The sequence below is a fragment of the Xylona heveae genome (genome assembly GCF_001619985.1).
Source record: "Xylona heveae TC161 unplaced genomic scaffold L228scaffold_5, whole genome shotgun sequence".
Lineage (NCBI taxonomy): Eukaryota > Fungi > Ascomycota > Xylonomycetes > Xylonales > Xylonaceae > Xylona > Xylona heveae.
This window is the reverse complement of record NW_017264197.1, coordinates 1,484,050-1,509,506: the sequence shown is the minus strand read 5'-3', so window position 1 is coordinate 1,509,506 and position 25,457 is coordinate 1,484,050. Positions and strand designations below refer to the sequence as shown.

The following is a 25,457-nucleotide window of genomic DNA, read 5'->3' as shown; positions in this document are numbered from 1 at the left end:
CACCCACACGATTGTGAAACTACACACGCTGTACGCGACGACGATCACGAAGACGGCAACGACGACAACCACTTTCTCCCATCCAACTACGCAGCTGCTGCTCCGTCGTCATTCCTCCTCCTTCTCCTTCTCCTCCTCTTCTTCTTCTTCTCTTTCGTCTCTTTTTTTTTTTTTTTTCTTTTTCCTCGGCTTCCCTCGACGCATTGGTTTTTCTCTTCTATCGTGATACCCTCCAAATACCCCAATTTCCACAACTTTCAATTGGTCCCGTCTCTCAATTGGACCCCCTACCTTTGCCTTTTTCCACATGTTCGTCTGTTGATCTACATTTCCTTGCCTGCCCAGTCGTCTGTGCAAATCTCCTCCCTGGTTTCCCCCACCCCTTAACTGGTCCTATAATTTTCCTCGACGTCCTGGAGAGAGAGAGAACGCGGGACACGTCGACACTGAAATATTTCCAATATGGACGTCTCTGCCGCTCCCCCGCTGGATTCGTGGGAGAACAGAGATCACCGCCGACCCGAGGAGACTGACGTCGAAATTACTACTCGCCCATTGACTGCTAATGTGGCTCGAACATCATCCATTGCGTCCAAACATGGCGCCGGAAAATCACACGCACCACGACCGCCAGCCGTCGTGGTCAAGCGCAAGGTGAAGAAGCGCAAAACGAATGAGGTTAATTCCGGACCCTGCGCGTGGATTGTGAAGCATCAAATTGGTCAGTCTGCACCTTTGAAGATAAATCCTGTTCCCCCTTTTTGTTTCTTTTAGGATTCCTACCAGTTCCCATCTGACACGTTCATTGGATTCTCTCAAGGCCTCTCCACCACTCTGCTCCTCGCACTCGGCTTGGTACATTTTGCAATCCCTAGCGCGCGGCCACACACGCGCAAGTTCTTCGATCTATCGCATTACAACCCGACCTCGGGCCAGTATAACCGCGGATGGGACGATGTTTATTTTGTTGGTTTCTGGATTGTGCTGTTTACTGGTCTGCGAGCGGCGGCCATGGACTATGTCCTTGGACCTATTGCGCACCGGATGGGAATCAACAAAGATAAAGAGATTGTGCGCTTCGCCGAACAAGCGTGGATATTTATATACTATGTCATTTTTTGGTCTTTGGGAATGGTACGCCTCGCCTCTACTCTGGAGAAACTGATTCTTGCTCAAGGGCGGGGGTTTCTTAAAACAAAAAAAAAAAAAAAAAAAATTTGGGCGCCACGGAGAAGCTAACAAGATGCAGCACCTCTGGTACGACTCGGACTACTGGCTGAACGCGGCTCAGATGTGGAAAGGTTTTCCGCTTCTCGAAATGGACGGCCTGCTCAAATGGTACTATCTCGTCCAATTTGCCTTTTGGATTCAACAAATTGTGGTGGTCAACATTGAAGAGCGCCGCAAAGACTACCACCAAATGTTCACGCATCACATTGTCACCTGCAGTCTCATCGCTGGCAGCTATTCCTACTATAACATGCGAGTCGGCAACGTTATCCTCTGTCTCATGGACGTGGTGGACTTTATCCTTCCGGTATATTGCGACTCAACTCTCTAGAAAGGAATTTATCTAGAAAACTAACAGTACCTTTTTTTCTATTGCACAGGCTGCCAAGATGCTCAAATACCTTCAACACCACACGCTCTGCGACTTGACCTTTGTCATCTTCATGATCACCTGGTTCATCGGACGACACGTCATGTACCCTATGGTCTGCTGGTCCATTGCGTTTGACGTGCCCCGCCACATGCCATATGGGTGCTACTCCAGTCAAACCGGCCAACTCCTCTCTCCGCTATCCACGCCTTCCTCACCATCTCCCTTTAGTGCCGCCCAAGAAAATGGCTTCTTGAACAATATTTTCCAACCCTTTGTCAATCCCGACGGACCCGTCTGCTTCAACCCGAAAATCAAATGGACCTTTCTGGCCCTTCTCCTCTTCCTCCAGGTCATGGCTCTCGTTTGGTTCGGCATGATTATCGGTGTAGCTGTTCGCGTCCTCCGGGGCGGCAGCGCCGAAGACTCGCGCAGCGACGACGAGGGTGAGGCAGAAATCGATGAAGAAGAGGCAAGTATCCAGTATGCCGACGGCAAAAAGACAATCTCCACCAAGACCGCCATGGACGGGCTACCCGTCACCGACGAAAAGGGACATGACAGAATGCCAGCAGGATCCATGGTCTCCGCTGCCAGTCACACGCACGAGCAACCGCTGCTCGAGCAAGAAGTCGGTGTCGAAGATCTCCACTTCCGTGGCCGACGGTACGGTTCTTCTTCCACTTCTTCAGCGTCCAACATTGCGCGTCTCGGAACAAAGTCTTCCTCTTCATCTTCTTCTATTGTTTCTTCTTCTGCGAATACTCCCTCTTTATCTGCTTCTTCTTCCTCATCATCTTCTTCTTCTGGCGCGTCGTCTTCGGGAGTCACCCTGCCCGCGGCAGTGGGCGGGCATAGTTTGGATCGCAAGGAGTTGCTTGGACGTATTGGCTGCGATAAAACTTCTTGATTGTTGATACATGATGTTTTGCTTCTTTTGCCTTTTCTTTCTTTTCTTTCTTTTCCTCTTTTTCTCTTTCTTTTTTCCACTTTTTCCTTTTATCCTCTCTTTTCTCAAATGTTTATGTTGCAGCTACTTTTTGTGACGGTATATCACGGATCGCAATCGCAAATTCCAAATCGCAAAATTGGTATTTCAATAGACTTATTTTCCAAAAGACGGATTTTCTCTTTTTCTTTTATTTTGAAGTTTTCGTCTTGTCTCTTATTTTAATTTCTCCATTTTCGTCTTATTTTTATGTCTCCCTTTTCTCGTTTCTTTCAATCTCTCCATTTCCCCCCGCCCCCCTCGTAGTGGGTATCTGTATCAGTATCAGTATCACTGTACCAGTATCATCCCGATTCCCGGAGAGACAAACATCAATTTATATAAACTCTTTTTCAATTTCCTTTGTCATGTTTTCCCCACTCCTGTTTGTTTCTGTCGTCAATTATGTATTAGTACGAGCAATAGGGAGTATGAGTAAAACAAGAAGCATGACAAGATTGTCTGGTGAGTTTTTTTTTTTCCCCCCTTTTAATGAGCAATGAGCGATAAATAATTTCATTTTTTAATTGTGTATGCGTATGTGTGTATTTCTTTTTTGACAAGGAGGATTTGAAAAGAAACTTGAAAGAAACTTGAAAAGCAAAAATTGAATGACAATAAAAATTAAAATAAGACTGAAAATGAGATAATTGAAATCAAATGATTATCAGGACAAGTCAAGATAAGGAATGGACGGAAGTCAATAAAATTTTAAACTACAACCACTGAGCAGTAGACTCGTGGCTTCTGATATTGGACATGACTCCTAGCCGTGAGGGGAAAAAAAAAGGGAAAGGAAAGAAAAGAAAAGAAAAAGGGAGAGTGGACGGAACAAGGAGAGACAAGAGGAAAGACCTCCAGATATCTCAGAATAAAGACCATATACATGAAAAAACAAAGGAGGCAAAGGAACAATTCCCGAAATCACTCCCAAAATTTCCCGCCAGTTTGCCTGTCTCGTATCCATCAGTAGCGACCATCCGCGGCGGGTATAATAAGACTGATTAGTTATTCTGCTGGCTGTTCAAGATTCGCAGAATGGCCAAGAAGAGGTTGATCACGTCCAGGTAGAGCGAGATGCTTGCGGCGATTTCCTCTTCCACGTGATAGTGACGCATGACGAGCTGCGTGTCTACGAGAATGTATCCGCTGAATAAAATGGCTGCGAGTCCGCCGTATGCCAGTTCGGCGGTGCTGTTGTAGGGGAAGAAGGCAGCAACGAAGCCGAACAGAATCAGCGCCCACAGACCGCCAAAAAGGTACGGCATCCACGAGGTAAAGTCGTACTTGGACTGGCATGCAAAGAGCGTCAAGCCGATAAAGATTCCGAGCGTGAGCACAAGCGCTTGCAGCACGACCCGTGTCTCGAAAAAGGACACAATGACCGAAATGGAGTATGCTTCAAGTGCGGTGAATCCGGAGAGGAAGAGCAGATTCGTCGGGTAGGATTTGCGTTTCCAGAATGTGAGAAACTACATAAGCCGTTAATCCACAATATTCCTCGTCCTCCATTGAAGGAGCACAACGCGAAGTAAGATAGGGCAGCGTTGAGAGAGAAAAAGGCAAAATACCATGAAACCAATAGCGCCAAAGAGGGAAATCCACATCATCCATTGGTTGCTTTGAATCCAATTCTTGTAGCCCTTGCTGAAGAAGGAAATGGAGCTGAGTACTGTGGTGGCGAGCAGTTGGATAGTCCTGTTGCAGAGTTGAAAATGATTAGTCTATCTCAAGAGCTTATTAGATCAGGGAGGCAGAGGATTCGTCACGTACAAAATGGCATAGACTTTGCGAACAAACTGCATACGGATGCTAATGTGGGCTTCGGAGACGGATCCACCAAACTAGAATACGTGTTAGCTATCCTTTTATCCCCATTCAAGCAGAGTGATGTCGCGAAGTCCAACGAGTTTGTAAATGGCCTAGACGAACTGGACGATATGAGAGAGACGCCATCAGATATGTTCGTCAGATCAAATATCCGGCCGTCTCTGTCGTCCAATCCCCAAGCCATTTAACTCGCCCGAATGTTGATGGCAATTTACCTTGAAGTCGTCAGGCAGATTATCCTCTGAATCTCTAGGAGCGCCCAGGATATCATTATGCGCCGCTCCAGCTGCAGCACCAGTCTCAGTCTGGTACTGGTATGAGGGCGGAGGCTGGGTATAGTCATGAGATTCTTCAAAAGAATCGCGCTGAGGCGCAGGCGTATACTTTGTGTTGGACGACATATTGCTCGAAGGTAGGCCCTATGACCTCACCGGGACGGTAAATCAAACACTCGTCGATATGAAAGGCTCCAAACGAGGCAAGCTGGTATCTGAGTGAACTGGGCCCGCTCTAGGTGATGCTTATGATGGTGAGTAAAATCTAAAAATTGATAGTGGTGATGATGCAAGGGAGTAGACGTACAGAAATGATTGTCAGATGATCGAACGCTGATATCTTAAGGTGGTACGGAATAATGATACAGCTCCATTCCCTTTCATGGCGGGGGCGCAGCCGAGTTACAACTCGCCTCCCTTCTTCGCCTCGCTTCGGTTCCCGCTTCCGTTCCCCAGATTTGCAGCAAAGGGAACATAGGTAGCTAATGGACCCTGAGAATATCCAAGGCTATACCAAACTTTCTCTAGAACGGTCACAAGAAAAGCCATCTGTTCGATATTAAGAATGTAATGCATCGATTAAATGCTATAGTGTCCAGTATCGCTAGCAAATAGTACATCTGATATGGCGATGCCAAAGCTCTGCCAGAAGGAAAAAGTAAAAGGGGGTTATAAATGAAAAATAAGTTAAGAGGAAGCCTTGAATAACCAGGAGGGTGGCGCAAGCCGGCACAGAGAAGGAGATTTCATTAGACAATGCTGCCAATGATACAACCTTCCTCAAAGATGCTAAACATGTAGGTCCGTCTAGCCTCGGGCTTCTCCTATGCGCCAACGCCCAACGATACAGCAGTATTAGATCCCCAGGATCAAAATCCCATTCCGGCCTTGACAGCGCTCAAATTTCCCGTCCCGACGGACTCGCCTGAATATTATGTTAAAAAAGAAGGAGGATAAACGGGCGCCAAAAAAAGGTTTAGGCGACTTCAGCACCCTCCTCGGTCTGCAGAGCGCTCTGCTCTCGTTGCATCCGAGCTTCAATCTCACGAAGCTGGCTCTCGCGCGCAAGCAGCTCTTGTCTCTTCTCGTTGATTTCCCGTTGTACCTTGAGTTCAATCTCGCGCAGCTTCTCTTCCTCACGACGGAGCTGCTCCTCCTTGAGACGAACGGATTGAGAGGCGAGGTCCTCGGGGTTCATCGAAGAGTCGCTGTTTTCTAGTTAGAAGATTTGCAGGTGCAAAGATACAAAGCATCTACTTACTAGTTGCTACCACCATCAACACTCTTGCTGAGCTTCTCGGTACGGTAGTTTTCGTAGAGGAAATCGTGCGTAATCTCCTTGAGATCCGCAAGATGGCTGTGCAAAAGCGCGCTGCGAATAGCCAAGAAGTCAGAGTGACGAGGGTTATCCACCTCAACGACACCCCACGGGTATTGACGAGCGCGGACGGCGCGACCACCAATCTCGACAATGTCCTCGGATCCGACAATGGCAAAAGGCATCAAGCCTCGGAGTTCCGCATTTTCCTCGACAGTGTCCTCGTCGTCTTCTTCAATGTCATAAGGGAAGTTATAGACCGGGATGCGGTAGTGCTCAATGTCCTCCATGATGAGCTTCTTTGACTCGGCCAGCTCAGAAGGTGTCAGGGAGTCGGCCTTGCCGATGACAGGGATGACATTAACGCGAGGAGAGAGACGTTTCATAAGTTCAATGTCGAGTTCTCGTAGACTTTCCATGCGTTAGCCGAAGAGATTTCTGGTTTGCAGCCATGTCCCATTTGACTTACCCGTGTCCGGTTGGCGTAATGAAGTAAAGAAGGACATGCACTCGGTTGTCCCGGAATCTGGGATTACGCTTGATTCGAGACTCCTCGGCCAAAATGTCATCGTACTGGCGTTCAAGATAACCAACAATCTCGGCAAAGCTAACGCGGCTGTCAGCGACTCCGTTGTCAACATGGCAACGCTGCGGAACATTACCTGGCCTCATTATCAATTTGGTCACCGAAGCCAGGGGTATCGACAACTGTAAGAGAGATGCGGGTGCCCTCCTCGTCATTCTCGAGCTCTGAGATCAAAGATTAGCTTAGCGCCCGCTCATTTCTGTTTAAAATGGACTTTCGGATGCCTTACCAACCGTTACCGGCTTGATCCTTACGCCCTCCTCCAGGTGTGCGTTGGCGGCGTCATCGTCGTTGTCCTTACCATGTAGGACGGTCTTTCCGCAAAGGGTGTTGACAAATGTAGTGCGACCTGGATAGATTCGTTAGACCGTAGCCGCCGTTGTTCAACAGGTAAAACTGGCTCGTACCGGTCCCTGAGGCGCCACAGACCATCAAACAAAACTGGATTCCCTTCTTGACATTCTTCTTTCTGCGAATGCGAATCTGTAAACCGTAAAAAGAGCGATTAGTAAAATGTTCGGTCTGAGATGTTCTGGATGCAGGTAAAGGGGGATTTTTATGTGAACGCTCGAGACCCCTGGACAAGGTGGAAGGGGGTAACCCACAGCATTGGACGACATGTTTACAGTTGTAACGAAAGAGACGCGAAGGAGAGGTTGGAAGAAAAGAGGGTCGAAGCTCTAAAAAAGAGCTGAAATGAGGGTCAGAGGAAAGGAATCGAAAGAAAGGATTGTGACTTTTTTTGGGTGAGGATGGGGGTATCTCGGTGACTTTGAGTTGGACCAAGGTCAAAGGAGGGAGTGAAAGTTACGGGTAGGGGTTCGAGGTGTTGGCCAACATAACTGTAACCAACACCGACTGTCGAAGAAACGGGTAAGGGGGAAGGAAGCGAGATTCGGGAAAGCTGGGGTTCTCCTTTACCTTTGGTTCCTCCCCTGGATCAGTCCCGCTATGCAGATAACTAGTGCTTCAGACGCAAAACAAACTCAGTCCATGCGCTGTGCAAGGTTGCGTTTACAGTTAACCGTTAAATTATTGCAAGTCCATGTATGATCCATTGTATAGGACCCTAATCTATGAGAAAATCTTCGTGATATCTTGAACTTTCTGTTATTACCATTCTTTTCTGGTACATCATTTCCTATTTGGTCGCGCGTCAGGGGTTGATACGCGATCTCTACGGCGTGCCATTGAAGCTAAACATGCCACGATAGACTACGGCGGATGACGAAGACCAGTATGACACCGTCATCGTCATGACATTCCACTGCTGCTCACTAGGGACTGCTTGCCATCCACGCCAGAAGCTGCCTTGATGGCAAACTACATCTACAGTTCCTCTCTACGTCTCATATTTCGCTCCGGTTGTTGTCAGAATCTGATCATACTCAACGCGAGTTTACTGAAGCACCCTATCCCTCACAATGAATACCCGGCCAGCTATTGACGACACCGCTGGCCCGGTCTCGCTGTCAGCTGCCTTTAACCACGACAGCAGCTGCTTCTCTGTTGGTCTTGATACGGGATTTTGTGGTAAGCTCTACTGCGCAACCATTTACCAATAATTTGCTGACATACCCTCCTCCAGTCTTCAACGCCAATCCCTGTGAACTCAGGGTATCACGAGGTATGTAGATACCTGTATAAGTTCTCAGGAGGGTATGCTCACCAATTTCTTATCATAGATTTTAATGCTGGCATTGGAATCGCGGAAATGCTTGGCCGATCAAATTACGTAGCCCTTGTTGGCGGAGGCAGACAGCCTAAATTTCCTCAAAACAAGGTTAGTAAGCCAGCCTTGATCTCTATTCCTGGGATACGCAACTCGTTCATAGCAAATGGAGGGCTTTATGAATAGAATTTAACAGTAGTCAAGGTCATAATATGGGATGATGCCAAGCAAAAAGTGGTCATCACTCTCGAATTCCGCACTCAAGTTCATCGAGTCCGCCTCTCTCGCACACGTATTGTGGTCGCCTTGCAGAACAGCATTCACGTCTACGCTTTTTCATCTCCTCCAGAGAAATTATCCGTCTTTGAGACCGCAGACAATCTTCTCGGGCTTTGCTGTCTAGGATCCAAGATTCTAGCGTTCCCAGGCCGCTCTCCGGGTCAAGTACAACTTGTGGAAATTGCTAGTGGAAACGTTAGCATCATACCGGCGCATGGGACACCGTTGCGAGCATTAGAGTTGAGTCCAGATGGGGAGATATTAGCGACAGCAAGTGAGACTGTACGGTTATTCGGTTCTAGCCCATGTATTTGAGAGCGACATACTAATCAGCTTAGCACATAGGGTACTCTCATCCGGGTCTTCTCAACCAGTAACTGCGCTCGCATCGCTGAGCTGCGACGAGGCGTGGACCACGCAACAATCTTCTCCCTTGCTATATCGCCGTCTAGCAACCTCCTGGCAGTGACATCTGACAAGTCGACCTTACACATATTTGATATCCCACATCCCCTCAATCCCGCAAATAAATACAGCTCAACCAACACACCATCCCCAGCTGGTTCCGACGACGATGGACCAAGTCAGAAATGGGGCATACTCGGGAAGATTCCACTCCTGCCGCGTGTCTTCTCGGACGTATATTCCTTTGCAACTTCGCATTTTGAGATTGGAGATGACCCGCAAGTTGCACCTGGGAGCTCGCTTCAAGGACTCAACGCGCCGATCCCAGGCATTCCTGGAGGTCGTCCGCCAAAGGGTCTTATAGGATGGGCATCAGACGATACCATCCTAGTTATTGGTGCCGGTCGCGAAGCTCGCTGGGAGAAATTCGTCGTAGTCCCGACAGAGGATGGCCGGCGAGCCTGCCTGCGCGACGGATGGCGGCGATATATGGGAGGATGAGAGCTGTTCTCACTGTGAGACGCTGTCGATGGAGCCTCGCGTCGAGTATATCATATCGACATTAAACCTTGTCTCTTTCTCTGCATATCTTTCCCACTGCATTCTTGTTCTTTGACACGATCACAGCTGCCAGCGTTTGATATCCATATTTTTTCTTACTACCTTTGTTTCTCACGGCACCCATGCATTTCCTTCTCCCATATCTTGGGCCCGAAGCTCCTCACGACGTACATGACATATTTTTCTTTTTTCGCATTCCTCCCAGAGTTCGAATTTCTTTCACAGTTGCGGCGTTTTTCACAGGGAGATCCGGCGAGTTATGATATCTGGCCTTTTTCCCTACTTTAACTTCCTGCATCCAAATTTCTTTATCCATTTTTTACCTGATACCACAAGCGTATACTTTGCATTCTGCACCCTACTACGATAATAGTATCCCACTAGCAACATGATCACTCACGAGACACGATACTTTGTCATGCCAACTTTAACCCCTTACTTGTATATATTAACCGCTTTTACATAAAATGCAAATATCCACATGCAATCGGCAGGACACGGAGTCTAGAGTGTAGATTGAATATCTTTATCTAGTACACAACTATGCATGCATATTCCGCGGCCTAGCTAGACGAGATAAAACCACGAATTACTTTGTGAAAGTATGCCCGAGAAAATATGTAGGTAGGTATTTGAAAAGAACGAATGACGAATAATAATGCGAGCAAGCAAACTAGGTACCGTAGGTATTTGGAAGCAATTGCGTTTAACCTCGACGCCGCTTGTCCCATGGGTGAAATGAAACGAGTAATAGAGAAATGAAGAGAAAATCCAGCCAGCTAGCTAGCTTTATGCCGCCATATAACACATTGCCCTCGATACGCTTCTTCTTTGAATGATGACCATATCTCAATGCTATATTCCACTGTCATCGCCCCTCCCTGCTCCCCAACAATTTACCTTCACGCATTTAAAGGCTTGAACCTGCCCTTCTCCCTTTGCCTATCTACAAAAGGATGTAGCAGGAAAGTATGCACGCTAGAAGGGATGTAATAGAAAATTAGGCAATGGCGGGGGTAATTCATATCATTACCGCGGACTAGCGGACGAAGAAGCTCCTCCTCCTGCTGCAGCTCCGCCTGCGCCTCCTCGCTTCATTAAGCCTGCAAAGAACGAAGCGAGAGCTTCGTTTTGGGATTTGGCGTCGGGGGTGGACGGGGCGGGAGTTTCGCGCTCGCGCTCACGCTCTCGGTCAGTAGACGTGGTGGCAATGCCAGAGGATGTAGTTGTATTTGTAGCTTCACGGGAAGCTTCGCGTTCCTGTGAATGACGAAGAGGTATCATGTTAGACCAAACGGAGGGGAGAAGAAGGAAAGAAGAGGGAAAAAGAAGGGGGGGGGGGAAGGAAGAGAATAGAAAATGGAAGAAAATAACTATAGGAGTAAATACCTTTATTCCTTTCAAAACATCCTCGGCATCGACCTGAATGCCGCCCATGTTAAAGTGCACAGGGCCGATATGTTCATTGACTTTTCCATCATCCTGGACCAAGCGGTGAGCCTGGTCGCGGTCTCGCCCCTCGTCGTCGGTGGGGTGGGACATCGAGGGAGTCATTCCGTGACTATCCCTTAGCTCTTCTCGAATGGCCTTCATCTTGAGAGTATTTGTGTGGTCTTCTACGCGCAGTTTTTCGAGCACGTCAATCTGCTGCGCGAGAAAGTCTTGTGTGCTGGTGCTCTTGACGTCGTCTTGGCGGCCGGCTTGGCGGCCGAATTGACTGGTTGGGGCTAATGCGGCAGTGTGTTTGGGGTCTTGGACGGTCTGCTCGTAAAGAGAGAGCGCGCCTTGCTCTCCCTCCTCTACATCTTCCGCCTCTTCATGTTCGGCTTCGGCTTGGGGCTGTGGATGCGTGTCGGTGGGGTTGTTACCGTTGAGAATGGCGGCGTTTCCGGGCCGTTGGAGCTCCGCGGAAGCAGTCTGACGTGGGGGCTGGATGTCAACAGACCAGCCGGCGTTGATGGCTTCGACTTCAAAGCCTTCGCGCAATATTCGGATTTTGCCCCATGAGTCCCAGTTCGGAGGGATGAGAATCTTGTCGCGGTCGATAATGTTGTGCCGGAATGAATCTCGCTTGAGGGGCGACTGGATGCCCAGGGAGAAGTGGATGAGAGGTTGGAGAGAGCTGGGCACAGAAGGGGTTGTGTAGATGAGTGAGGCTCCGTCTGGTATGGCTAATGTTAGAAATGTCCGAAGGGGGTTTGAAAGTTAAAGGTATTGGGTACGAACGCTTGAGAAGAACGGTTCGGAGCGATTGGAGAACAAAGTCAAAATCTTCTTCTCTCCACCCGCGCTCCTTATCTAGAGTATCGATTTTATCGGACTGGAGAGTAATTAGTATGACTATAGTTGATATGGAACATCCTGGACAGGTCGTCTACTCACGTTTTGACAAACAACACATAAAGGCAGTCCTAATGCTTCATCCCACTCGCCAGGACCTAGTGGCAAGGGTGCATCCATTCTTGGGCCCCCTCCGCCACTATCTTGGGGTGCGCCGCGTCTTCGGTCTCGCCAGTCCATCATCACTTCCTCCATAGCATCATGTGCACCATTGTCCAGCCCGTTCGTCACTGACCGCAGCATGCGTATCCAATCCCGCAATTGGCGCAACCATAGCCATGGCGTGGCCCAGTCGAGAATAATTACTACAAGAGTATTCGGTATCGTGCGTTTCGTGAGGTGAGGCTTTAGAAGAGGAGCAAAGACTGGAGATGGATCGGCGAGGAGGTAGAGCGACAGACGGGCAAGAATATCTTTAATTAGATATTAGCGCAAGAAGAATCTTTCGGGGCTTTCCAAATAAAGTGTACCTTCGTGATCTGCATCAAGTATGTCGTGGTAGGTGTATCCCAAAACGAACTGGTTCGCAATTGGGGGAGGTCGTCTTGAATGCCGGCCTGTCGGCCGACGTGTTCTGGAATGGTCCTCTGATAATGATTCAAGAAAGTCCTTTTGAGTTTCCGTAGAGCCGCCTGTAGTAGCAAAGTATCAGTCTATGAAGCCTGACTTAGGAGGACCTCATTGCGTTGTGGAGCTTCACGAACCCAGGACCACAATATTCTTCTCCGGCAACCTTTTCCCACTGGCAACGCCGTCCAACATGGACGACCACATGTCGGATTTTGAATCATCTGAGCTTTTCGGCCTATTTGAAGTGCCACGGTCCGTCCATGAGGATGGCCGTTGCCCTACTTCGACCATTGTGGGGTTCGTTGGCCGATTTGTTTATACTAAGCTCTCCAACGCGTTGAGACAGATTGCGTTTCATGCGGGAGATGCAGGTGACAGAGTGGTGAAAGTGGGATTGAGGTGACGGACCTGGCACAGAGTGCACCCTCAGGTCCTCAAGGCTCCAATAGATATTAAAGAGACCCTTCCACCGCGTCGAAGAAAGTAAAATGTTCCTTAATGCTGAATGTTTAATCTCATGCGCGCTTCCTCCTGAGACCCCAGTTGGGATTGCGTCGGTTGCCGCGCTTCGCCTCGCCAAATTTCCATCTGCTGCTCTTGTCCGCCTAACGCCGCAACCACCAGGGTCTAGCTTCCAACTCTACACTCTATAGCTCCCTATCGCCATTTACTAAGCGCCGCTCTCCTTTTGATAATTTGTGGAGTGCATTTCCTGGTCGATAAGCCTACATCAAAGGCCCCAGGATGAACACCATCCGGGAAATCCAGGCGCTGAACAAGCGCGAGCTGGAGGCTGGCATGTAGGTGCATAGCTCAAATGATCTACGTCGCATTGATATACTTACATAAATTGAATTCCACAGAACCCCAGAGGGATCGTGGCATGCCGACTATCGCGATACAGCATATATTTATATTGGTGGTCTTCCATTCGATCTCTCAGAAGGAGACATTGTTACAATCTTCTCGCAATTCGGCGAGCCCGTACACATCAATCTCGTACGAGACAAGGAGACGGGGAAATCCAAAGGCTTCGCATTCCTGAAATATGAAGACCAGCGCAGTACAGACTTGGCGGTAGACAACCTAGGTGGTGCAACCGTCATGGGACGAGTACTTAGAGTCGACCACACCCGGTACAAGCGCAAGGATGACGAGGAGGTTTTCGATAATACGAGTGGCCCAGCGCCCGAAGAGGATGACTTGCCAGAGAGAGGTGCAGATGAGGAACACAGAAGAAAAAGGAGAAGGAGATCAGATGAAAGCGAGAGTGAAGAAGAAGAGAGGCGCCGACCATTACTGAAGGAGGAAAGAGAGCTTGCAGAACTACTGCGAGATCATGACGAAGATGATCCGATGAAAGAGTATCTGATACAGGAGAAAAAAGAGGAAGTTGAGGCGGCGCTGGCACAGCTCAAGCGGAAAGACCGAAGTCGCAAAGAGGGTCGAGGCAGCAGACATCATCATAAACATCATCGTTCGCATGGCAGTAGGAGGGACGAGGGCGAAAGAAATGATGACGAGGAGCACCGAGCGAGACACGGCAGGCGTCATCATCGGCCAAGATCTAGAGATGCTAGGGAGAGAGATAGTCGTCGCCGGTCGAGGTCCCGTGACACCGATAGAGACCGCTACCCCGGGCGAGCGGGTTCTTCAGAGAGAAGGGAATATAGACGTAGGTCAATTTCTCGCGAAATTGCCAAAGACAAACAGCGAAACAGAAACCTCTCTGAGGATGGTGAGCGAGTACGCCGAGCTAAGAGCCCGATAAGAAAAGACGTCTATGAAAGGACCAGAGAGCGGCGGCGGTCTAGGCGAGAAACAGAGGGAAGAGATTATGGATCGGGTTCGGAGGACGGGGATCGTGCTCCTAGAGGAGAAAGACGACAAAGATAACGGGAAAGGGCAAATTCAATGCGCTAGGCGGCGATGAATTTAGGCAAAGGTAGTTGAGCGTCACATAGATACTCCTGAAATATTACCAAGGCTGGATTTGAGAGCTGCTCTTACAAATTGAGCTGCTACCTTCTCATGCCTGGAATTTATGCTTTGGTTGTGCATTCATCAATGTGTCCTAATAACTGTAATTAGGTATGCAAATAAGGTCAGGGCTTAAAGCTTATCGAACCAAGATTAAAAACATCAACGGATAGGACAATATACTAAAAGACAGAATACTAAAGAAAGTCTTCCTCCCCCTTGAACGTTTTCAGATACATCGGTAAGCTTTTATCCAGCAGCGCTGGGAGTTGCTTGCGCAGTGAGTTTAAGCACATCTTTAAAGTTTTTAAGAGCAAAAAGCCGCCATCCCCGTATGTAGCAGTCCGTGTAAATGCCGAAAAAGCCTTTGTCATCTTTTGTAGCAGAAATAAACGTTGCAAACGAAATTCTAATGCTCGCTCTTTTCTGATGCAATGTGTTTTTGATCGCCCTTGTTTCCTAATTCAAGATCTGTCGACTGTGCTGAGCTCTGCTCGTATATTTTCGGCTCGTTCCCATGTTGTCGTTCGTCGAGGATTTCGTCAATAGATTTCCCAGAAAGTTTTGCTTCGTGGCGAAGTTTGCGTGTTCGAATAAGCCAGATTCCGTGTGAGAGGAAAATTCCAATTTCCAAAAGCATACTGAATAAAGCGGCTCAGAGCCCATCCAGAAAATAGGGCACAAGTAAACACTTACCAGACAATGTAAAGTATACCTCCTAGAATGTCAAACGTGTGCTGCACCGCTTTTCTAAATGTTAGCTATCGTACAGGCTTTGCCTGGCGAGCTTCATACCGAGAGCGAGCGTGGAGAAGAAAGCACCAGAGAAATCCACTGTCAAGAAAATAAAATCTAAGTGACTGTTAGCATAGGGCTTACACAATAGCCAGTAAATCATATACTTATGCCAATTACTCTGCCATTACGCTTTGCAAGCTCAAAATAGGGGGGTATTAAGCCAGCGGCAAGAAGAACAGCGGCAAGAATTCCAATGAGTGTAATTGGCCACGAGACTCCGTGGCTGTAGGGTATCTGAGCCATATTAGAATTCTGGATGCAATCGGAGTAGAAGAGGCACATACCCTCAGGGTGAGAATCAACAGTGCCTCAATTCCTGCAAATGAGATACCAATGGCCACAGCAAAGACAGAAGCTTTCCAGGGGCTCCATCGACTGAGGAACGATGAGCAAAATGTATTTAATGTGAACAACAGTTTGTGCTCACTTGTGGTAGATAAGAATCTGTGCATAGGTGACTAGTGATAGAGCGCAGAGACACTGAGGTTGTATTTGGATTGGGATATTGAAGTTCTGTGGCTTGTGAGCAAACAGATATCCGTCCGAGTCTCCCAAAACCTACCTGCACTATGGAGTAGACACCAAATGGCACCGCGCCTAGCATTATCAATGACCGTCCTGAAAAATCGTGGATTCATGAAGACCAACAAATTGCCCAGAGCAAAACCATAGGGCCTGGTAACCCATCCGTATTCTTCCTCCGAAAATTATACCATATCCTGAAATTAATCAGCTGCTGTCGCTGCGTTTGTGTCCCAGAACGACTTACTGAGGAATCAGCTAAGACATAGATGATATGTTAGTAAAATCGCATTCATCGTACTATCGAGGACAGATCCATACCTGAACGCACCAACAGCTGCGCAAAAGCTGTTAGCTTTGTGGCTTCGAATTTCGAGCTTCAAATATGCTTACACTGCATTTATCAGCATGATTCTCTTTGCAATTGTGTACGGAACTTACCAGTCCCTATTGTCTTTTATGTTTAGGGTCAGATTGGCTCAGTGGAAATACAAAGACGGCATAGGCCAACTTACACCCAGAATATTCGCGGCCTTTGGTATGTCAGCGCAACAGCTCAATTAAACAGTTTCACCAGTGATATCCAGAAACTTACCAGAGGGATATTAACTTGAGGTGACATCTCCGTCTTCGATGGAGATGTCTCTAAAAGGAGCAAACAGAAACAATATCACCGAGAGAAAGAGAACCGACAGGAGAAATTGAAGAAAGCACAAAAGTGACAGGAACGGGATTTCTTAAACCTCAAAAAATAATCTGCGCTACCAGGTAAGACAGGGCAGCAAGCGGATATACAGGGTCTAACATTTTTTTGGGACAGGATAATCCGTGTGTGGGAGGGGCAACTGGGGCGCCTTGAGCACATAATACGATAGTATCGGTGCATCGGCTGAAAACCAGCGAGTTTCTCTTTGAGCTTCAACCCATGCCGGAAAATGAAAGATTCAGAGCACATGGATCGTACTGTCTCCAGAACCAAGCTAAATTCGACCAAGTTGATCCCCAGGGGTGATCCTCATGCCTGGCCCGGTCGTCGAGATAAGTCTCCTGTGCTTCTGTCAATAATTAGTTGAAGGCAGCGCCCGGCGTCATGGGGCATCAGCACCGAGTGGCGCCTCTGTCATCAAGTTTACGCATCGTCTCTCACATAATTCGAATCAAGTCCGTTTTCGTCAATCACACTGGGAGAATCAGGAGCTGGACTGACTTCGCTTTCACGGATCTCGGCTGCACTGGTATAGCGTAAAGGATCCGGGAGACCAAGTGGCCACTTACACGTGCAGGATGGCATGTTGATGGGCCTCAGCGACGCAGGGGCAGCGGGCATGGAGGGGCACTTGTGGGAAATGTGGAGACTGGGGCTCATCAAGACAGAAGCCACGGGACGCTTTGATAAATCGCCTGCGATCAAGGCACCTCATAGATGGGCGCGCTTGCCGCTGAATGTCAATCCCAAAGTGGGTAGGCCCGAGCAATACATAACGACTCTGTCGACACCACCACTTTCTACTAGTCCTTGCTCCTTGTTAGTTCCGCTGCCAGCCTACAGTCATTTGATCGCGATGACGACTGGCCAGCGACGAGCAATAAAGCACACACAAGGCATCTGAGACAAACAAGAAACGACTCGTCAATTTGATCATGATCGACAAGGTCTGGTGGGGTAAGAGAGAAAGGAAGAATGGTTAATCCGCCGAAGCAAATACTACAGTTCACTCGCTGTACGAGTACTGTTCTGTGCTGGGGCTGTTAAGGTCAACTGGAGGGGCACACAGCAGGAGAGGCACGGTGACCCCCGGGATCTTAAGCCGAATGATTCGAGCTGAAGCTCACTCAGCCTCGACATCAAGGATCGCCACTTGCCGGTCGCTTGGCTGCATATGGGAAACGCGAGGAAGTTTTATTTCGCTAGCTATTTGATCCGATCTGCTTCAAAAAGCGCAGACGCGGGATGCGACTAGATTTGTAAGATGATTTTGCCGACCAACTTCCTGTGAAATGGAGGTCAACGAATGGGTAGGTATACCCAAAAACTTTACCGCAGTTATTCGATCAATCAAGAGAAATCTAGGGTTATGGCGTCGCTTGCTAGCGCAGGTCTCCGATTCTGCAACCCTTTCCCTCTTCTCTCGGCATATGCAGTGATTGGTGCATGGATTCGAGATACGGCGTTGGGATTTCCCTACCAAGTCATCACAGTGCATCATGCTCAACAACAAAGAGATCCCCTGCTCTTTTCTTCGTCCCTGGTAGCTATCAACACTGTTTCTGCATTTGCTTTTACAAAGAAACATAAAGAACGACGAATGAGCAAGGATCGGGGATCACGACTTTGAACAAAGCACTCAGACCGCCATTATATGTCATTAGCACCATGGAACTGCTGCGTCCATAGTGACCACTCGCATAATGTCTCACTTGAAAATTTATTCCGTGCCCAGTGGCACATCCAGCCGTTGTCGTGTAATAGTTTATGGGTGCACCATGTATTACTTTGAGCCAACTTTTCTTGCCTAAATTTGGCCGCGATCACACATCCTGACTGGATAAAAAATTTTATGTTTCGCGGACGAGTGAAACTGTTTTTGAATGCGATTGAGAAAGGCGGTCAATTCGACCTTGATTTTTGACAGCCTCAACTGTGTAGTCTGGCGCGACGGTATAGCAGCATCACAGCCCAGGTAGACTGGAGAAGACGTAATGAGCAAAATTCAAAATTCTCTTGCGCATAAGTGTTATATTCGATTGCAGAAGGCGAGACCTTTTGCCGCCAAATTGAAAGACGGGGAAGATGTCATTCCAAATATGGAAACATGTTATGGTGGACGATTTCCTTACTAAGCAACGAATCCCCTCTAGTCTCGGACTGGTTAGAGACACAGGAAACCGGTCGGCAGATGCCCGTCAAGTCAGCGAATGAGGAGGGAGCACTGGTAATTGTTTCGCAATGATTTGCTCAATCATCATGACGACTTCCCTAGTATCTACCTTATTCCCCCGCAATTTCATGATAGAATCTGTTGAAACCAAGAAGGATTGCTGAAAGATTGATTCTTCGTACATTTATTTCTAGAGCACGAGCTTTCTCCGCTGTTGATTATGCGTCCGACTTACAGAAGAATTGCTCAGTCATATGAACTTTGCAGAATTTTCCAATCTAAGTAAGAAAACGTCTATTCTTTCTAGGCCGTGACAAGAATATAAATAATATTCAGTACGGTTCAGGGTCTCTTATGTGCCATAGTTTATCTAACATATCTAAACGGCGGGAGTTTTTCCCAACCAATGAACGGTTCCATTCGAGCTTGTAAGAACCTACATTTGTTTACTCCTCTTTTTAAAAAGTGCATAAGGTCCTCACGTCACCCCTACGACACGACACACAGGTAGACATCATGTGAGCATATATAAGGTAGTCGGCGATGCCCTGCATTCCATAAAATGAGTGTAACGTCCAAATTAGCCTTGGGGCTGCTCAAATATTACTGAAATGCTTTCCTCTCGCCTTCCTAGGACTCCAATCACAAACCTCTACCGCCAAACCGTAGTTCCCACCTTCAAATCCAAGGCTGCTTTTCCTTGTCTCTACCACATATCCAATATGTCGACTATTTCGGACGCGATCAAGCAGGATCATCGCGAGATCGAAGAGTACTATGACAAGATTGTCAACTCTTCGGACCAAGACACGCAGACCAGATATCAGAACCTATTTACCTGGGAATTAGCTCGCCACTCGATTGGAGAAGAGCTTGTGATATATCCCGCTCTTGAAAAATATCTGGGTGATAAAGGCAAACAATTGGCGGATAGGGACCGTCAAGAACATCAAACCGTATGACGAGAATGCTCTCCCGCATCTTCTGCTTCAGTCGGAGACTAACTTTATACCATGCAGGTCAAAGAAGCACTTTACAAGTTCCAAGGCCTCAAAGCAAATGACCCCGACTTTATTCCAACTCTGAAGTCTCTCATGTCGGATCTCTCAGAGCACATCAAGGAAGAGGAGCGAGATGATCTTCCAGGACTTGAGAATGCTTTGGCCTCATCTCAAGATCAGATGAGTGAGGATCTGGTCAAGTCATTTGAACGGACTAAGCTCCTCGTTCCGACGCGCTCGCATCCCTCTGCTCCGGACAAGCCTCCATTTGAAACTGTCGTTGGACTAATGACAGCCCCTATCGACCACGTTATGGACATTTTCCGCAAGTTCCCACAGTAACCTAGAAAAAATTACCTGGGGAAAATAAAAATGCTCTTGGAAGAGAATGACAACACGCCTTAAGGCATGGATGGTGGGATTGTGGTTTGTGTTATGCATTAACTTCGTTTGCAGTACCAAGCCAGTTGCACTGACGTAGTTGATCTTTCAGTGATAGCAAAGCTAAAAAGTTTCGGTAACAATGCACTACATTCGGTGAAGGAATTGCCATTTATTCATTTACATCATCCTGGAATTTTACAAATTCATTTCTATCAACCAATCTTTTTTTATCCGTATCAAGTGATTGTGCTGGCCACTTTAAAACCAGGCAGCTAGTGCATTGGTTAGCTCAAGGTCACATAAACTCTTAATTGTCACTGCCAAATGACAGTAGTAGTATTGAACCAAGTACTCCTGACATTGGAAGAAAAATAAGCCGAAGCGGCTCGTATCGGATACCGAGAGACCAAATCTGCATTAATCCCTAGGATTTCCCCGGAGGCTGGAGCAGTGATCTAAGTTGGTGATTTTATCATTAACCCATCTCCAAGGAATGTGTCAAGTGACCTTCTTATTCACAAAGTTTGAAGATTCATCCGCTCCCTCTATTCTGCTATATATACTGGGCCCTTCAACGGTGCAAGCATCCGAAGCCCTCTCCAAAAAGCTTCATTAAGCTGATATATTAGTCAATTACAACCTTATTAATAATTATTTCACCGTCTTTGCCCAAAAGGATTCCTCTCTGGCCCTCCCACCATCCATCGGGTTAGGGCGGCGACATGGACGTGTCGACAAAAGTAACCAGTGGAGCTTACGGAATATCTTGTCTGCAATATATTCAACGATCAAATTGTCACATAATATCTGATGAAAGCCATATCAGGCATGCTTGCGGAGCTCAACATGGAACACCTTGAGCGGGGAGCTGTGTTCACATTGAAGGAGTTTTGGATTTTACGCATGATATCCATCTGAAAAAACAGTACATGGATCAGAATGAAGGACGTCAAATCGGTTCATGTCAAAACTTAAATTTTTACTTTTGCCATTTGACAGGTCGGCTGAAGCCGTTCCATAACTTGATCTATACATTCACCTCTTAACAAACCTCAATAAACCGATTGAGAACAATCTATCGCGTGTGGACTTATTTAACCGGATAAGTTCTGGACCGAGAGCGGGGCGATTTTCTCAGATTTCATGGGAATATGCCAGATGCTGAGAAATGTACTCCTCCTTCTAAGAAATTGATATTAGGCTCTCAAAGACGAAAGCAGTTCGAATTCCTCCGCAAAAGGGGGCCTCGTGTAAATTACATTAAACTTGGGAAGGTCGGTCCAAAGAAGCTACCGTTGTACGCATACCCGAGCTGGTTTTGCTTCTACATCAAGATATGTAGAAGCTGCAACAGGACCCGACCAACTACACTATTCAGCATCAAGGTGGATTAGCAATAGGATACGCAACTTTCAATTTGCACAGCCCTTCATCCAATCCTTGGCAAGAGTTCGGCTTCCTGTCATTCCACAACAAGTTGTTGATCCAGTCACGGTCGAGAATGACGAGTCTGCTTTTTGTGCAGACGAGATTGCAAATTCGATTCGGAAATTTAACCGAGTGGAAGCCATATATAAGGAATACTTCGGACTGAATGACGACGAAGTCATGCTCGAGAGTCACCAAGACACGGTTCTGAGATCAGATCCACGAGACTACAACTCAAGAAGAAAGCACAGCGGCCAATGGAACCCACGGATCGGTCTGCCCATACCTTCGCCATCTGAGAATTGTTAGCACCAAAGACTATGTTTGCAACCAAGAGAACGGATGTAAAATATATTTCCTCTAGTCATTTTATTATTCGTTGACAAAGTATCTCCATTGAATTCTTGATATTCGTTATTAGTCCCGCAGTGTAACCCCCAAATTGCAGATCACTATAAGCGAAAAGTCTAATGGCAGGAGAGTTTTTGTATGCGGGGGTTCTCCACTACTCCGGAGGACGAGTAGACTGACCTCGGTTACGAACAAATACAAGGGCAATCTCACACTCGTGGTGCCACCCACAAGTACCTACTCGGTCAGAGTTTTCTAGAAGCCACATATGGTAATTGAGCGGGGTGGCGGTCAGGTACGGGAAACCCAAAGGCGGACGCTCAAATAAACAGTCGAGACAATTTCCCATTCATCATAATTCCCTTGCTCCTGCTCCCGACTGCCGTCCTACGTAGTACTCCGCACTGCATCAGAGTATAGAAGTCTGGTCGTGCCGTTCCTGTATCTTACTTGCGGTGATTACTCCGTACTTCGTATTTCTGCTTATCTTCCACCTTGTAACTTAATCTCCCAGATGTGGGGACGACTGTATCTTAAAGACGGAAAGCCGCATTTTCTGTATGTCATTTCTTCCAGAAATCTCTTTCTTATCTCTGCTTATAGTTTATTTTATGTAAGGCCAAGACCATTTTATACCGCTTTGGCAGTAATCGCTCTTGGCATGTCAATGCAGCGCTGCCGCCAAGGGGCTAAAGGGCGCGCTTAGTCGGTGAGTAACTCTCACACGGACCGATTCTAACCGGACCGTGGCACGACCTCTCCAACCCTAAATCACCAGAGTTCCGACATATGTGCTAACCTGTAAGTCTGTAGCGCATCAGACAATGTTTCGAGAAAATCTTCCCCGCCACCCGCCTTAGATATCAGCTAACACTGGTTGTGACTGGTACATTTAGCCCAATTTGGCGTGGTTTTTGGCCTGGAAGCCGCGAAGAAGTCGTCCATCTTAACCTGAATGGGACCAGCCTGACTGCGGATTGGCCCTCAGGAACCCGTTCTGTTCACAAGAACTGACATGCGCTTTTCCCGGAGCAGCATCAAGACTCATCCACCATGACACGAGTTTATCTCTTGGCTCTCGCCCGAATTACTAGGGTCAGGGCTCAAATATCCCGGGATGATCCTCAACGGCACGCAGTCTTACTGATAAGGCGCGTGGCATCTTCTTCATTTCCTGCCCTCATAAGTCCAAGAGCTTTCCCATCTTGCAGGCGGTTCTGAAAGTAAACATTCGTTATTATTCATCCTTTCGCCCGGAAGACTTCTCCTACCCTTTTACTGAGTCTCAGGGGAGAGGCTCTTAAAAGTTCAGGGACTCACACACCTGTGACTGTGAGACGTGGGACTCGATCTATCTCCTGCCTCCATTTCCACCCGTTCAGCTGCCATCTCAGCTGCGTGACTATATTAAAAAATCTGCTGGGCAAAGCTGTACAATCATTTCAACTGCTCTATTGATTCAGCACCCGTTACGCCTACTTTTTCCCATCCACAGCTTTATCCAATCCTGCAAAGAAAAAATGGCCGCCATTGATCGGAAACCCTCCAATGACACGGTCGAGAAGGGCCCCGAGTCCGAGACCAAAAGCGGAGAGATCCTGCCCGCAGCCGGTGATGACCGAACTCAGCTGCACCGTGGTCTCAAGGCTCGCCATGTTACCATGATTGCCATTGGCGGTGCTATCGGCACCGGTTTGATCATTGGTACTGGTTCCGGACTTGCTCGCGCTGGGCCTGCATCGGTTCTGATTTCCTACTCTATGGTCGGCTTCCTCGTCTACCTTGTCATGTGCGCTCTGGGCGAAATGGCTTCATGGTTGCCTCTTGGAAGTGGTTTCACTGGTTATGCTACCCGATTCTGCGATCCCGCTCTCGGCTTTTCCATGGGTTACACGTAAGTAGCGTGATATTTCTAATGAGTATTTTCGATCTTTCAAGTATACTAACGATATGACGTCTTTAGTTATTGGTTCAAGTATATTATCTTGTCTCCGAACCAACTCACCGCTGCTGCCTTGGTGCTTCAATATTGGTGTCCGGCTGAGAAAGTTAATCCAGGAGTCTGGATTGCCGTCTTCCTTGTTCTCATCGTTGCCATCAATTACCTCGGTGTCAAGTTCTTTGGCGAGTTTGAGTTCTGGCTATCCAGTTTCAAGGTCATTGTTATCATTGGCCTCATCATTCTCTCTCTGGTTCTCGTGCTTGGCGGAGGGCCCGATCATGACCGCAAGGGCTTCCGATACTGGCACCATCCTGGTGCCTTTCACGAGTACATTGAAAGTACGTCTTATCTGAATCTCGCCCCGACCCTTTTGTAAAATTTTCAGATGCTAATTCTCTGTGTAGCTGGTTCCACTGGCCGATTCCTCGCTTTCTGGGCAACCATGGTCCAGGCCACTTTTGCATTCTTGGGCACGGAGCTGATCGGTGTCACCGTCGGCGAGACCCAGAACCCTCGCCGCAACATTCCTCGCGCCATCAAGTTGACCTTCTGGCGTATCGTGGTCTTCTACATCGTCACCGTTCTGCTGCTCGGCATGCTGGTGCCCTATGACTCCCCCGAGCTCATCTTCGCCAGCAAGAAGTCCAACTCGGCTGCTGCGTCTCCCTTTGTTGTCGCCATCAAACTATCCGGCGTCAAAGTTTTGCCTGGCATCATGAACGCGTGCATCTTGCTCTTTGTCATTTCGGCCGCCAACTCGGATTTGTACATTGCCAGCCGTACCCTCTACGGTCTTGCATCTGAGGCCAAGGCACCTCGCATCTTTGCCTACACCAACAATGCGGGCGTCCCCGTTTACTCGCTGGGATTGTCTGCGTCGATTGCTCTTTTGGCCTTTATGAATGTTTCGAGTGACGCCAAGGTTATTTTTGGTTATTTCGTCAACCTCGTCAGCATTTTTGGTCTCCTCACCTGGATCTCCATCCTGGTCAGCCACATTTACTTTGTGCGTGCTCGCAATGCCCAGGGCGTGCAAGACCACGAGCTTGCCTACAAGGCGCCCTTTGGCAAATGGGGCTCGTACGGCGCGCTTGCCTTCTGCATCCTCATCGCCATCTTCAAGAACTTCAATGTCTTTGTGCACAACCCCAGCACCTATGGTAACTTTGACTACAAGAACTTTATCACTGGTTACCTTGGCATTCCGCTCTATCTGATCATGATTCTCGGTTACAAGGTCCTGATGAAGTCGCCTGGTGTCAAGCCCGAATCGGCAGACATTTGGAGCGGCAAGGCTGCGATCGATGCCGAGGAGCAGGAATTTCTGGCTCAGGAGGCTGCCCAGCGCGGCCAGGAGACTCGTGCGCAGAAGTGGTACCGGTACACTCTTGGATGGCTCTTCTAAGCATGATGCCAATCAATGATTCCGAGACGCACGCTGTACATTTTTCTTTGAACTTTTATTCTTCTTCTTGCCGCTACGACTATTCTTCATCCTCTTCTCAACTACCCCACCATTGCATGACGGATATGGCGTTTTTCTTTTCTTTTCTTTTTTTCCCCTTGGGATGATGAAAATTTTACGGATTCTTGGTACTTATACGGGGCATACATATACTGCATATTTTTCATGAGATATCAAAACGATCTACGAATTTTTTTCAATACGTTGATCATCCACAGTGTTGCAATTATGGTGTGTGGTCAGATATTGCAATTGTCGTCCGACTTTTGACGTGATGCGGTAC

At 47.8% G+C, this 25,457-nt stretch overlaps 9 protein-coding genes across 9 annotated transcripts; 5 read left to right on the top strand and 4 right to left on the bottom strand.

Moving 5' to 3' along the window:
- Positions 1-462: 462 nt before the first annotated feature.
- L228DRAFT_268339 (LAG1-domain-containing protein) lies at positions 463-2,510 on the top strand (the record flags this gene model as incomplete). The annotated part of the gene is made up of 4 exons (XM_018335118.1): positions 463-721; positions 821-1,134; positions 1,250-1,537; positions 1,611-2,510. 4 exons carry the CDS (start codon positions 463-465, stop codon positions 2,508-2,510), a joined length of 1,761 nt encoding a protein of 586 aa, XP_018188528.1.
- Positions 2,511-3,592: 1,082 nt separating this feature from the next.
- L228DRAFT_238862 (transmembrane bax inhibitor motif-containing protein-like protein 4) lies at positions 3,593-4,819 on the bottom strand (the record flags this gene model as incomplete). The annotated part of the gene is made up of 4 exons (XM_018331086.1): positions 3,593-4,060; positions 4,160-4,286; positions 4,362-4,432; positions 4,634-4,819. 4 exons carry the CDS (start codon positions 4,817-4,819, stop codon positions 3,593-3,595), a joined length of 852 nt encoding a protein of 283 aa, XP_018188527.1.
- A 446-nt stretch (positions 4,820-5,265) lies between these two features.
- On the bottom strand, positions 5,266-7,409 carry L228DRAFT_247400 (septin). Its single transcript, XM_018332635.1, has 7 exons — positions 7,203-7,409; positions 7,005-7,080; positions 6,827-6,946; positions 6,674-6,761; positions 6,481-6,618; positions 5,955-6,422; positions 5,266-5,901 (listed from the first exon to the last, which is right to left on the bottom strand). The coding sequence occupies exons 1-7, from the start codon at positions 7,215-7,217 to the stop codon at positions 5,670-5,672; spliced, it is 1,137 nt and encodes a 378-aa protein (XP_018188526.1). The 5' UTR covers positions 7,218-7,409; the 3' UTR covers positions 5,266-5,669.
- A 612-nt stretch (positions 7,410-8,021) lies between these two features.
- Positions 8,022-9,454, top strand: L228DRAFT_268336 (YVTN repeat-like/Quino protein amine dehydrogenase; the record flags this gene model as incomplete). Its single annotated transcript, XM_018335117.1, has 5 exons — positions 8,022-8,130; positions 8,186-8,224; positions 8,283-8,380; positions 8,474-8,830; positions 8,894-9,454. 5 exons carry the CDS (start codon positions 8,022-8,024, stop codon positions 9,452-9,454), a joined length of 1,164 nt encoding a protein of 387 aa, XP_018188525.1.
- Positions 9,455-10,543: 1,089 nt separating this feature from the next.
- Positions 10,544-12,715, bottom strand: L228DRAFT_268335 (hypothetical protein; the record flags this gene model as incomplete). Its single annotated transcript, XM_018335116.1, has 6 exons — positions 10,544-10,774; positions 10,904-11,676; positions 11,741-11,834; positions 11,897-12,267; positions 12,325-12,486; positions 12,559-12,715. 6 exons carry the CDS (start codon positions 12,713-12,715, stop codon positions 10,544-10,546), a joined length of 1,788 nt encoding a protein of 595 aa, XP_018188524.1.
- Positions 12,716-13,059: 344 nt separating this feature from the next.
- L228DRAFT_283031 (hypothetical protein) lies at positions 13,060-14,623 on the top strand. The gene is made up of 2 exons (XM_018336067.1): positions 13,060-13,224; positions 13,288-14,623. The coding sequence occupies exons 1-2, from the start codon at positions 13,169-13,171 to the stop codon at positions 14,318-14,320; spliced, it is 1,089 nt and encodes a 362-aa protein (XP_018188523.1). The 5' UTR covers positions 13,060-13,168; the 3' UTR covers positions 14,321-14,623.
- Positions 14,624-14,813: 190 nt separating this feature from the next.
- L228DRAFT_268333 (hypothetical protein) lies at positions 14,814-16,346 on the bottom strand (the record flags this gene model as incomplete). The annotated part of the gene is made up of 13 exons (XM_018335115.1): positions 14,814-15,045; positions 15,101-15,149; positions 15,200-15,256; positions 15,307-15,436; positions 15,487-15,577; positions 15,630-15,715; positions 15,765-15,799; positions 15,851-15,921; positions 15,972-15,982; positions 16,056-16,061; positions 16,166-16,171; positions 16,240-16,257; positions 16,320-16,346. 13 exons carry the CDS (start codon positions 16,344-16,346, stop codon positions 14,814-14,816), a joined length of 819 nt encoding a protein of 272 aa, XP_018188522.1.
- A 2,979-nt stretch (positions 16,347-19,325) lies between these two features.
- On the top strand, positions 19,326-19,946 carry L228DRAFT_238856 (hypothetical protein; the record flags this gene model as incomplete). Its single annotated transcript, XM_018331085.1, has 2 exons — positions 19,326-19,559; positions 19,623-19,946. The coding sequence occupies 2 exons, from the start codon at positions 19,326-19,328 to the stop codon at positions 19,944-19,946; spliced, it is 558 nt and encodes a 185-aa protein (XP_018188521.1).
- Positions 19,947-23,287: 3,341 nt separating this feature from the next.
- Positions 23,288-25,114, top strand: L228DRAFT_253228 (putative dicarboxylic amino acid permease; the record flags this gene model as incomplete). Its single annotated transcript, XM_018333736.1, has 3 exons — positions 23,288-23,661; positions 23,731-24,047; positions 24,114-25,114. The coding sequence occupies 3 exons, from the start codon at positions 23,288-23,290 to the stop codon at positions 25,112-25,114; spliced, it is 1,692 nt and encodes a 563-aa protein (XP_018188520.1).
- Between the last annotated feature and the right edge of the window lie 343 nt (positions 25,115-25,457).

What these genes read in the sequence shown, in the direction of transcription:
- L228DRAFT_247400 (XM_018332635.1), bottom strand. An exon ending in CTGTGGCGCCTCAGGGACCG is followed by an intron (nt 6,947 to 7,004) that starts GTACGAGCCAGT and finishes GAATCTATCCAG; the next exon opens with GTCGCACTACATTTGTCAAC. An exon ending in ATTACGCCAACCGGACACGG is followed by an intron (nt 6,423 to 6,480) that starts GTAAGTCAAATG and finishes ACGCATGGAAAG; the next exon opens with TCTACGAGAACTCGACATTG.
- L228DRAFT_283031 (XM_018336067.1), top strand. Translation starts at nt 13,169, where the DNA reads ATGAACACCATCCGGGAAATCCAGGCGCTGAACAAGCGCGAGCTGGAG. An exon ending in CGCGAGCTGGAGGCTGGCAT is followed by an intron (nt 13,225 to 13,287) that starts GTAGGTGCATAG and finishes TGAATTCCACAG; the next exon opens with AACCCCAGAGGGATCGTGGC.